General features: G+C 39.4%; 1 protein-coding gene and 1 non-coding gene across 2 annotated transcripts; both read right to left on the bottom strand.

Moving 5' to 3' along the window:
• Nucleotides 1-3,047: 3,047 nt before the first annotated feature.
• LOC131334937 (U2 spliceosomal RNA) lies at nt 3,048-3,251 on the bottom strand. The gene has a single exon (XR_009202339.1). It is a non-coding gene; the product is annotated as a U2 spliceosomal RNA (small nuclear RNA).
• A 2,687-nt stretch (nt 3,252-5,938) lies between these two features.
• On the bottom strand, nt 5,939-11,411 carry LOC131331971 (4-hydroxyphenylpyruvate dioxygenase). Its single transcript, XM_058365952.1, has 3 exons — nt 10,497-11,411; nt 8,068-8,439; nt 5,939-6,446 (listed from the first exon to the last, which is right to left on the bottom strand). Exons 1-3 carry the CDS (start codon nt 11,267-11,269, stop codon nt 6,254-6,256), a joined length of 1,338 nt encoding a protein of 445 aa, XP_058221935.1. The 5' UTR covers nt 11,270-11,411; the 3' UTR covers nt 5,939-6,253.
• Nucleotides 11,412-12,675: the final 1,264 nt, after the last annotated feature.

Raw genomic sequence — 12,675 nt, 5'->3', positions numbered from 1 at the left:
TTATTATTTTGATCATTTTATTCTAAAGGATTATAATTAAATTTTGCCTCTAGAGCTCTCATAATTAAGTATCTGTTCTTTATTTAGGACCCTATAGAGTAGGAACTTGATTATGAGAGCCCTATAGAAAAAAACTTTAATTATGACCCTTTAGAATAAAATGATCAAAATAATAAGATCTTTGCATGGATTTAAACAGATTAAAAATTGGAACACTTAATTTTTTAGACCGTTTATATATTAAAAAATATGGTTAGAAACTTAAGTGCTCCAATTTTTAATCCGTTTGAACCGATGTGAAGATCTTGTTATTCTGAACTTATTATTCTCAATGGTCATAATTACATTTTATCGTTAGGGCTCTTATAATCAAGTTTCTGCTCCATAGGATCTTAAATAAAGAGTAGATACATAATTATGAAAGTTCTAAAGACAATTTAATTATGATTCTTAAAGATAAAATAATCAGAAAAATAAAATCTTCGCACCGATTTAATTGAATTTTGAAAATCAAAATAATTAAGTTTTTAATGATATTTTTAATATATAAATAGTCTAAAAGAATTAAACTAAAGTGTGAGAAAAGTAACCGGAGAGAGAGAAGAATTAAACGTGCTGGATGAGCCATGGTGATGTGGCGTTGATCAATGGGTTTGCTGCACAATCCTTGTACACGGCGGGGCCGTGTTACAATTTAATCTCTGTCGGGTGTATTGAAACAAAGGAGAAAGACTACTCCTTTATGGAGTGGTGCTACAGTTCCTGACGGGGGAATCCCGACTGGATTCCCAACGGCCCTTCGAGCTTACTCCGGCCACCGGACGGTTGATTCGAACCTATGCGGGAATAAACAACATCCGACGTGTGTAGGTAGTTGATCCAAATATTCCATTTATTTTACACACAAAAATGGAGTGTTTGGATCAGCCACATACACACGTCGAATGCCGTTTGTCCTCAAGTAGGCCCACTCGATTTTTTTTTTAGAAATTTTGGACGGCTCAGATCGACCGTCTGGTGGCCGGAGTGGGTCGGAGGGCCGTCGGGAATCCAGTCGGGATTCCCGGTTGGGAACCTCAGACTTTTCGTCCTTTATGTATATGTTTCTTTCTCAAAATTTGACACTTTCTCAAGTATCATTTCTTTTAGTTAGTTAAAAATAAATAGCAATTCAAAATTTTCTACCCTATAGGCCCTGTTCGGCTAAAAAAGCCATTGGCTTTCCCACAAAAAATAAGCCAAACAAACCCACATAAAAACAAAAATAAGCCAATAAGCCACTTTTTTCATTTTTATTCAAAAAATATTGGATTTCGATCAAAATTTTATACTTTTTAGATTCCTCTCGTTATGAAGATGCAATAATTCCCAAAAAAAATGAGGATAAGCCAAGTGATACGAAAAAAATTTGAATAAGGACAAAAAATAAGCCACTTTGTCTTATTTGTCCGAACACCCCCTTAACAAAGAGAAAGGGAACGAAGAACGAGAGAAACCACTCACCACAAGTTTGTACTCCTACTAAAGGCTTAATTGCAAGAACACCCCCTAAACTATCGCGTGTTGGCAAGTTCACCCCCTTAAGTTTAAATTCGAGCAACTTCACCCCCGAAACTACCAAATTCGAGCAACTTCACCCCCTCCCCATTTTCCGTCCATTTCTGTTATAAATTTGGATGGAAAGTTTCAAAATTGGGTACCAGTACCACCTAAAATTCGGTACCAATATCAAGTTTGGGTACCAGTACCACCTAAAATTCGGTACCAGTACCAAATGTGAAAACTTTCCATCCAAATTTATAACAGAAATGGACGGAAAATGGGGGAGGGGGTGAAGTTGCTCGAATTTGGTAGTTTGGGGGGTGAAGTTGCTCGAATTTAAACTTAAGGGGGTGAACTTGCCAAAACGCGATAGTTTAGGGGGTGTTCTTGCAATTAAGCCCCTACTAAAGGTAGGGTCATCATTTAGGCTATTGCCGCCTGCTCGACCCATTAGTCTATTGCCTGGCCCGAGTCCGTTCAACGGACAGACTAGCCCAGCCCGAATTTTTCATAGGCCAGACTTGAACCTAGAGATTTTTGCTTGGCCCGCCCGCCCGATAGCCCAAAAATCACCTAAGACTCATATTTTAGCACACATGCACATGCCACTTTTTATCATCCCAAGTCCTGCACATGGGCCACACGGCACTTTTCGCACAAAAGCAGTGAACAATATTTGGGCTAGCCCGTGACGCCGTGAACAATTCAAGCCCAAGGACATTCAATTCAATTTAAAGAGCAGCAGTGCACAATTCAATTCAATGCCCACCCGCCAGCCCGGCCTGACTTTTGGCCTGCTAGCTCGTCAATTTGGTTAGCCCGTGGGCGGGGTCGGGTAGTGATTTGCGATATGTAGTCCGGCCTGCCAAAAAAGTCCGAACGGCCTAGCCCCTGGGCAGGCCAAGGTAGTGAGTTGGCTGGTTGAGCCACCCGATGACAACCTTTATAGTAAGGGAATGAGGAACGACAGAATGGAGGCGGATTCTTTGCGGTTGGACTGCAGAGAGTCCATACAGTCCAATCTCAGCCATTTTTCTTTGCATTCAATGGTCCAAACTTTATAAAACTTTTTCCGGAGAAAAGTTAAAATTTTCCCTTGAATTTTTTTTTTAAAATCTCGACAGTTAAAAACACCATCCGAAGGTTCACAACCGCTTCTCTGTAGTCCACATACATATGGACTGCAGAGAAGCCTGCCTAGTTCCGATAGAATCCACTCACCACAAACTTTAGAGGATCTCGATATGTTCGAATTTTAGAGAATCTGATCAACTATATTTTATTCGTGAGCAGTTCAAATCAAACTAGTAGCTTTAAATGTGGCCGAATTGATACACTCCCATAAGCTAATCCAAACAAATTATCATGTTTCATAAATTTGAATAAACCGCAGATTCATAAGCATGCTAATGTAACGAGTCTCAATGAACATCTGCTTTGAATGTTACTAATCCCAGTCTCCATCTCTTTCGGTCCATACACATAAAATTTAGAACTTGTTTTGGGTGAGATGCACCAAGCCAAGGCAATAATGCAACGCCAAGGCAACGCTCAAGAAACCCCAATAGCAATTAGCAAGCTACTATAATAGGTCCCTACCCCTCAAAAAATTAATTTAATATCATGTTAATTGATGACTCACGTATCAAGTATTAGACTGATAAGAATAGATACTACACTTGATCTTAGCCAAAGGCCAAGAAAAGTATGAGTTCCCCTTCTCTGTCTGCTTCTTTTATTAGTCATGTTCTCTCTCTCACTTTTTGTGCTTAGATGATGTGGGAACCAAAGCACAAACAAAACTGGAGCCTAGCTTCTTCCTCTGGCACTGCTCAAACTGGAGCCTTCTTCCAGTGGCACTGCTCTCTCTCTCTCTCTCTCTCTCTCTCTCTCTCTCTCTCTCTGCGTGTGTATTCCTTTAACCACGACTATGAGAAACCTGCTGATTACCTATCATTTGATTGGTTTTGCATTTGAAAATGTTTGCCAGCATATACGTATTCATGCTCCTGGTATAGAAAAAATCAATTTTTTTATTTATTTTTTAATTTGGAAATCTAAATACTAGCAGCAACTTCATGAAAAATTAAACAGAACTACCAATTTTTCATTATCAAACCCAATCTCTCTCCATACAAGAGGCTCAATAAAATGGCCATTTGCGTTGAACTTTACATAAGTCCCAACTTCCAAATTACGAACGATTTCAGCAAATGGTCACCACTATCACAGTGGCAATAAAACAGAGCCAAAATGTATGAAAATTGGAGCAGAGAGAGTTAATCCACGAGCAAGCTGCTTTGGAGGTCCTGGAGTATTTGCAGAACGATGTTGATGGCATTGGCAGATTAAGATCTGTCGCTAGCAGTGGCTTTGGTGTTCAGGGCTTAGGCCTTCCTTGTGTATAACCAAAAAAACAAAAAGGATGGGTTCTGTATACAACGGTCACCACTAGCTAATATCTTCCCTGCAAATTGCTTTGATGTTGTCTTTGATAACCACCTAACCCAAAAAAGAAAATCCTATGCGTTGTTTATAAAGAGAAAATCAATTATAAGATTCTGTGGAAAACCTAAATCAATCCTTCAAAATCCAAAACTAAAAGGAAGTCGGTTTAGCTCTCTATATTAGAAGACTCTAGCTTTCTTAAATCAATATTTCAAGCGGTTGGTAGATTCGTAGAATGACCAGCTAAAGAAACTCTCGCGTCGAATTTCTAAAACTTTTAAGCTATTGAGTAAAGATTACCAAAAATTACCATTACTCCCTTCAAATCCACGTCTCTGCAAAGGCCTCCCACAAGTTGAGCTTAAGCAATACCCTGAACCAGCCCCTCTAGAAGCACAACTCTAGGAAGTAATGTCAAACTTAGTGGATCATTGTCATACCGTAACCTACCAAGGCCATAAGAAGTGTGATAATAGGATCAACCGTAACCTACCAAGGCCATAAGAAGTGTGATAATAGGATCAACGCATCTGGTCTCAAAACGCCATGTTAAAAATTTCTAGGAGCACGTCGAGTTTTCAATAAGTTTACAATCCCAGTAGATTATCACCTGGATATTATGAAATAGACCAAAATAGATACTCGAAAAACTGATTTGTTAATTGGGTGGCAGTGAAACATAATCTCTCGGGAACGTAATATTACATGTGTTGAAATTTGTCCCACATGGGTTATTTGTCAACTCGAAAACTAGTACATGAGCATGGGCTGCCTCTCCTCATTGCCAATTGGTTTTGAGTTAGATGCCTTAACATGGTATCATAGCTAAGTTTTCGGATGCTTTTCCCCTTTGTGCCATAATTGCACTTTATTTTGCTGTGATCCATATGATCCAAATTCTTTGTTGACCTCTCCACGTGTGAGTTGAGGGTCGCACATGCGGGGTAGTGTTGGAATTTGTCCCACATGGGCTATTTATCACCTCGAAAACTAGTTTACTAGCCTGGGTTGTCTCTCCCCTCATTGCCAATTGGTATTGAGTTAGATGCTAACTCAATACCAATTGGCAATGAGTGGAGAGGCGACTCATATACTAGTTTTGGAGGAAATAATTAACTAATGTGAAACAAACTCCAATACTCCCTTGCATGTGCGACTCTTGACTCGCACGTGGAGAGTTAATCAAACGATCCATAACACTTGGATTACAACAAACAACAGTGCACTTATGGAACAAACAAAGGGGAACAAATTCTCCGAGACCCTAGCTCTAACATCATGTTATAGCATCCAACTCAATACAAATTGACGAGTGTAGAGGCTGTTTAGACTCATATACTAGTTTTGGAGAATATAATTAACCAATGTGGGACAAACTCTAACAATGTGCAACTTTCTGTGAAATTTTTTTTTTTTTGACTTTAAGTGTTAAATATACCAACCGTCCAACTTCACTGTAGCCATAAGTAAAAACTTCATTAAATCACATAAAAGTACATCTGAAGTCTCAAAGAAGAGACATACCTCATCGAGCAGAATACCTGCAGAGCTCCAACATGAGATAGGATAACAAACATGATAGCATGCACATCCCAAGGAGTAGCGATTATATCATCCTGATTTCCGAACCAAGTGGGACCTGACACAAGCAACATCCCATCTAATCATCAAGCCGAGAATAGGCTTCATTTTCACAACATGGATCCATCGTCCAAGTGAGTGGAATCACCAAATCACAAGTCACACTTCGTCTTGGGTGGCCAACCATGAGTGACTTGGGCAGCATATGGCATGATCATCCAACAGCAGCGAAGAATTTCACAGCCCAATTCTATAGGTGACTTGGGCAAGTAGCTATGTTTACAGACCAACAAAATACAGACAAAGTAAATAACAGACAAATGACATAAGCCAACACATATGACATCATCAACTAAACCCAACCATGAACTTGCAATGACAAAAGTTCTATTTAAAGCACCACAACAAACACAGTCTCACTAATAACTTGTTGATTCTGCCTTTATTGAAAATGCCAACAAATTTTGACGTTCAACACTCTTTTCGCACTTCAATTCACCTTCGTATACTTCTATACAACTTTCAGATACTCCGACACAGTTATGAAATCGTAACCACCGCCCATGGCTAGCATTTTTCATCATTTACTCAACACTATTGTTGGCTTATTTTTCTTATTCTTTTTCTACTTCTCCTTTGCAACAGCGCAACACAAAGGCTGCAAAAACCAAGGATGGTGCTCTCATGCAGCGCCAGCAGCTGGATCAGCAATGCTTTTTGCTTCAAGTGTCTTTTCATATTCCTCAATGGATTTGAAGAGCTCTGAGAAGTTTCCCTTGCCAAATCCTCCACAACCACCCTTTTGATATGCCTTCCCTTCATCGTCCTTGAGCATGCACCCTACTCTTTGGATTATCTCTATGAACAGGGTTGGCCTGCTCAAGAACATACAGTACAAGGATCAGAGCACATATATCATGTTCACAAACATCTAGATCATATGCAAGGAGCAAAATTGGGGATTGGGGGGCGGCGGTGTGGTGTGTGGGTTTCCAGTAGCAGAATATTCAATGGGAAAGATAGTTTTTGAAAAGGTTTTTCAAACTCGAACTCGAACACTTCCCAGCATTTCATCAGAAGATTGTGGTAACAAAGGAACATGATAAGCATCTAATTACATATCTTAGCAAGATTACTAAGTTACAATTACATATCTGGAATGCTTTGTTGGCGGTGAATTATACCGAAGCATCACTTAATTGGAAGCCCCACACAAACAAGGCAGATAATTATGAAAACAACAGAAGACCAAAGGAATCTTGTACAAAACGGTCAAGCCTCCAAACAAGAAATACATCATACATCAAACTCCCCATTGCATTGGTATATCCAATTTTTTTTTTTGATACGTATTCCACTGATATATCCACTTCAAAATAGGCAGAGGGTGTCCAGATAAAAGAATCCCTAATAAATTAGATTGGACTGAGAGCAAATCATTGTCCTGGCTGCAACAGTTGTCTTCCCTAGAGAAGGAATACAGTAGTTGCCATCTGTTGTCACAAGGTGCATAATACCATGCTCACCAGGCAATGGTTCATAGCACAGCCTCCTGTCTAGCGTGCCTATCATTATTGAACTTTGACTTAATCCGCACCAATCATCATTCAAGATAAAGTTTCCTACAGCAACTTGCATGGGTGGAGATTTTTTTCCGACTGGCCATTACACGAAGAGAATATACCGAGTGTGATGCGCAGAAAACTTAGCAGGCTTGTTCAATTCGGGTTTTGAGGGAGGTTTTAAAGTGTAATGAGTGGAGAAAGATAGAGAAAATTTATTGGGGACCGTGCGCAGGGGTTTTGAGTACCCCAAACGAACAAGCCCAGCATGTTTCGCTCCAGACAACAATTACTCGAAAATACAACTACTTCAAGCTATTGGATACCAAAGCACAAAAAGCTACAAGCCAAGTCTGCTTTCAAAACATGACCAATATCGCCTAGATATAAGTTTGAACCCAAAATCAACAAAGAAGAATTAAATAGAAAGTCAATAGTTCAAAGTTTTGCTCATTCAACAAATTGGGTTTTGCTTTAAACCAAGATAGATTGATTCACATATGACTCAAGAAAGACACAAGACTAGGTTCGAATGCCTTTAATCTTTTAGTAGGAAGAGGAATCTGATTAATAGGAATCACAAATCAGCCATAAGGTAAGCTTATGGCTGAGATAATTCCAACGAAATGTTTGGATTAATTCTGGATATTAGCCAGTGAACATTTTTTAAAGAAATTAAAGTACTTTGTTTGAGAATGTGGTTCCCTGCTGCATAGGTCATCAAGAATCACTTTTCCACTTCAATCCGTTTCAAATGCAGGAATCATGTGAATCTTAGAAAAATATTCTCATCTCCTTCAAGATTCTAGTCATAAAGTAAGCTAAAGGTTTTCCGCATTCAGAAAATTTGGTTTGACCTTAAACCATGATGTATGTACTCCCTGCAAAGAGCCAAAGACATAACCGATAATCATAAATGCAGTCCTTAACGTACCTATCTCCAACAGGCTTGGTGAATATCTGGAGTAATGTACCCTGATCATCCCTATCCACCAAAATCCCCAACTTCTCGCATTCCTTAATCTGCTCATCACTCAGCACACCCGCCGCCCTGTTCTTCAAGTTTTGGTAATAAGTAGGCGGCGGTGACGGCATAAACTCAAACCCACCAACCCCACTCCGCTGCCTCATCTCCCGCAACGTCCTGAATATATCCTCGCTGGCCAGCGCCAAATGCTGCACCCCGGGGCCCTCATTGTGCTCCAGATATGTCTGTATCTGGCTCTTCCTCTTAGTCCCAAACACCGGCTCGTTCATCGGCAACAACACCATCTCATCATTGCTAGCCAGCACCATCGAATTCAACCTGTTGGAACATATTAATAAAATTATATAACATAATTCATTCATTCAATTTGCCGTTCCAAATTTAGTGACCTGCACCATCGAGTTTTCTACATCTCGTTCCAATTTTTTTTACTATATGTGTTCACCCCCACAGTTAAAAATCATGTGTCCATTCTTTGAGGTGACTGATTGGGTTTTGTTCTAGTAACTGTCAATTTATCGTAAAGAAATGTTTGCAGCTTTCTAGTTTTTTGCTAACCACAGTTGGAAATGTTTTATAGTAATTTGCAGCTTTCTAGTTTTTTGCTAACCACAGTCGGAAATGTTTTATAGCAATGAGCTAGTTTATTAGTATACTGATGATATAATACCAATGTCTCCAATGAGAGGAACAACATCCAGCATTTTGGGTACTTAATGGAGTATTAATTATTAAAACACGCCTGTTGAAAGCGCAGCCAATGGGCCATAGTACTGTGATTTTTGAGCACTTTAGGCGGTCATTGACTCATTATACGCTACCATTAAAGATCATGTCAGAATAACACTCCTTGACGATGTAGATTGTATATCCAACACGTAACAAATATGGCTTTTCTTTGTTACTTATTTCCCCAAAAAATTGGAACATATAGTATACAAGTTACATATTTTTCAAGACTCAAAGCACACACCACCTTATCTACTGCCAGTGATTCTGGTGTTCAAGGTGTTTCTGGTTTTCACTGTATTATTTTGCTAACTGCAAACTATAGGCCAAATTTGTCTATCTATTTTTGGTATTGGGTATTCTTTTCTTTTTAAGTTATCCAGTTCTCCTTTACAGAAAAGGGAATTTTTTCATAAAAGCAATGGAAAATGCTAAAAGAGTCCACAAAATATGGGTAAAAATAAAAGCAAGATGTAAAAAAATCAAACAGGCCGAATAAATCCATTTCGGTAACATAATTAAGGAGCAAGATTTTATAAAACTAAGGCTAGGTTTGGCTTAAAAAGTTAAGTTTAACTTTTTTCGTCTTTATTCAAAATTTTTTATTTTTTTTGTATTTGTTAGTTTTGCATCAAATTTTTGTGACTTATTGATTCGTCTTTGATCGAAACTCATAATTTTTTTAAAAAGGATAAAAATAAGTCATAAAGAAGAAAAAAAATTTGAACTTAACTTTTTAAGCCAAACCTAGCCTAACCCGCTCTCATTGGTCCCCCTGTCCTCGGCCTAATAAATCATTTATCTATTTTGCTTATTGGTTTTTTTTCATAAAAGCTTTTCAGTTCTTAGTTACAAAAAGGGGAAATTTTCCATAGAAGTAATGGAAAAAGCAAAAAGCAAATTTGAGTTTGTCTACTCGAATCCAACGGGCCCAACAAATCATTTTCCATTCCAGCCCTTGTTCTCACTGCAATCGTTGACTCAAACACATACTTTTCTCTTCACAATTTACAATTATGCCATTAATGAAGCTTTTTTCTCAAATTTACACTTAAATTTGAGTTTGTCTACTCGAATGGTACATACCAAATGAAGCTTTTACTCAGATTTTTACTCAAAATTTGAGTAAAAAGAAGACAAAATCAACTCCCTTATCGGACTCCAACTTATTTCAAAGTGAGTTTTACTCAAATCAAGGTGAACTCAGATTTCAAATTTTAAAAGGCTATTTGTGCCACTCAAATTTACAACCATGCCATTAATGAAACATTTTACTCAAATTTATTCTTAGATTTGGGTTCACCCATTCGGGTACAAGTTTCATACCAAATGAAAGCTTTTACCCATATGCTTAGATTGGGGTTTTCCCATTTGAGTAAAAATTGAAGTAAGCAGGGGAGATGCTCTAACAAAATTAACCAGGGTTAACCCCGAGGAGTTGACTTGGTGGTCTTGGCCTAGCGTCTGTTCCATCCTAAGGTGTTTGATTCCCTTGCCAGTTACTCTTGGGGTCACCTCACACAACGCGTAAGCGTGTCAAACCGCTGTGGAGAAGGGAATAGTCCGAGGCGCGCACGGTGCCGCGGGACACCATGGGGGGAAACCAAAAATAAATAAAAAATTAACCAGGGTTTGATACAACTAACCCGCTCTCGTTCGTCCCCACGTCCTCCGCCGTGAACTCAGCAAACTCATGGAACCCGGTGAACCCCTTCACGTACTCCACCATCGGCGCCAACTCGTGCACGTTCCCCACAGCATGGTCCAGCCTCCTTATCCCAAAATCCAAATCCGCATACGACGCCGTTCCATCCATCTTTTCAAACCCCGGCAAGAACCCATCCGGGTCACGGCTAGGGTTTCCAAAACTCACGTACCTCAGGACGACGTCGCCGTACAGCTGCACCTCGGCAATAACGGCACCGTCTGATGACAGGGGAATCGGTGGGGCCGAGGGCTTGGCGCCGTGGGCAAGGCTGACGGAGTAGGCCTGGGCGGCGTCCTGGACTTCGAGAGCGATGGAGCGGACGGCGAGGCCGTGGGAGGCGGCGAAGGCGCGGCAGGCGGAGTGGTCGAGGGTGGGGATGGATGAGGTGGATTTAGCGTTATCGGAGGCCGCGGCGATTGCGGGGGAGTAGGGGGCGGTGAAGAGGAAGTTGAGGCGGCCTGAGCGGAGGAGGTAGGAGGCGTGGGAGAGGTTGCCGGTGGAGAGGTCGGACTTGAGGACGATGGGCATGCCGAGGCCCCAGGAGAAGCGGCGGGCGGTGTTGGTGGCGTCGGTGCACCAGAACTCGATGTGGTGGAAGCGGAGGACGGTGAAGCGGTCGGATCTGGGGTTGGACCGGACGAAGTTGTTGAACCCGACCAGCTTGAACTCGTCGGCACCGTTTTTCGTGTTGGAGTCGGATTCCTTGCCCATCGTTGTTTTGTTTTCTGCGTTTGGTGTTGGTGTTTGTGTTTGTGTTTGTGTTTGGGTTTGGTTGAGGTTGTTTGTTGAAGATGAGATTGTGAGCCTTGTCAATTCTGAGCCTTGTCACTTGTCAGTGTGGATAAGAATTTATAAGCAATTCTCTTCTCGCCCCCGGCCCCACAGCCCCTTGTTCTACCCCCCGGCTCCCCCACCTCCCCTTTTTCAGTTTTTTTTTTTTTTTAAATTTCATAATTCTGTTATATTATTGAATTATTTTCTTTATTATCTTTTTTTGCACTTTTATTTATGTAATATTCATTTTATTTTTTTTCTTTTATTTATGGATATGTAATTAATTTTATTTTTTATTTAATTTCTTAATCCATTTACGTTATTTAATTAATTACTCATTTATCTATTTTTTAGGTCTTTTTATTTATATATTTTACACTTTATATGTTTTTTAATTATTTAATACTATATACATGAGTAAATTTCTTTTTTTAAAAATTTTATAATTCTTTTATGTTATTAAATTTATTAATTTTGTATTTATTTATATCTTTTATCTATTTTATTTCTAACCACTTATTTAGATTTCCTTTTATCATCTTATCTTCAACTATAAACACTTATTTAGATTTTCTTTTTATCTTCAATTACAACTACAAGATTTTTTGTTATCTTGTTATATTTAACTATAGTCATTCATCATCACCTCTTATCCTTATATATCCAACATTATCGTTCCAAAATCACCATCTCCTTCCATCACCTCCCTATCCTTGCTCATCTCTCAAACATCACCATCTTTCCAATATCATTTCTCTCTTCCTCTGTTACGGCTCTTCCCTCCTTTTCCACACTGATTTTGTAAAACATAGAAAAACATTATGGATTACTACAATTTCTCATTTTCAGATAGTTGGTCCATTGAGAATGATATTCTTAGTGGGGAGGTCGTCTCCCATAATTTTTGCGATTATACACCCAAATTCATAACTGATGAGGTTAATTATTACCGTTGTTCTTATGCATACTACTTATTTAATTTAAAAGTACAGAAATTATAATAAGACTGGATCATATTGTACTTATGTTAAAGCATCCAACTCCAAACCAATTGGTAAAGAGTGAAGAGGCTGCCCAGGCTCATATACTAGTATTGGAGGAGATAATTAACTAATGTAGGACAAATCCCAATATTCCTCCGCATGTGCAACCCCTGACTCGCACGTGCGGATCCGGAATACACACACACGGATCACAATGAAAGAAAGTGTAACTATGGCACAGACAAAGGGGAAAAGCCTCCGAAACTTTAGTTTTGATACCATTAACGTCCCACATTGGTTAATTATCTCCTCCAATACTAGTATATGAGCCTGGCGGCCTCTCCACTCTTTGCCAATTGA

The sequence above is a fragment of the Rhododendron vialii genome, chromosome 7a (assembly GCF_030253575.1).
Source record: "Rhododendron vialii isolate Sample 1 chromosome 7a, ASM3025357v1".
NCBI lineage: Eukaryota > Viridiplantae > Streptophyta > Magnoliopsida > Ericales > Ericaceae > Rhododendron > Rhododendron vialii.
This window is presented reverse-complemented; position numbering and strand designations above follow the sequence as displayed.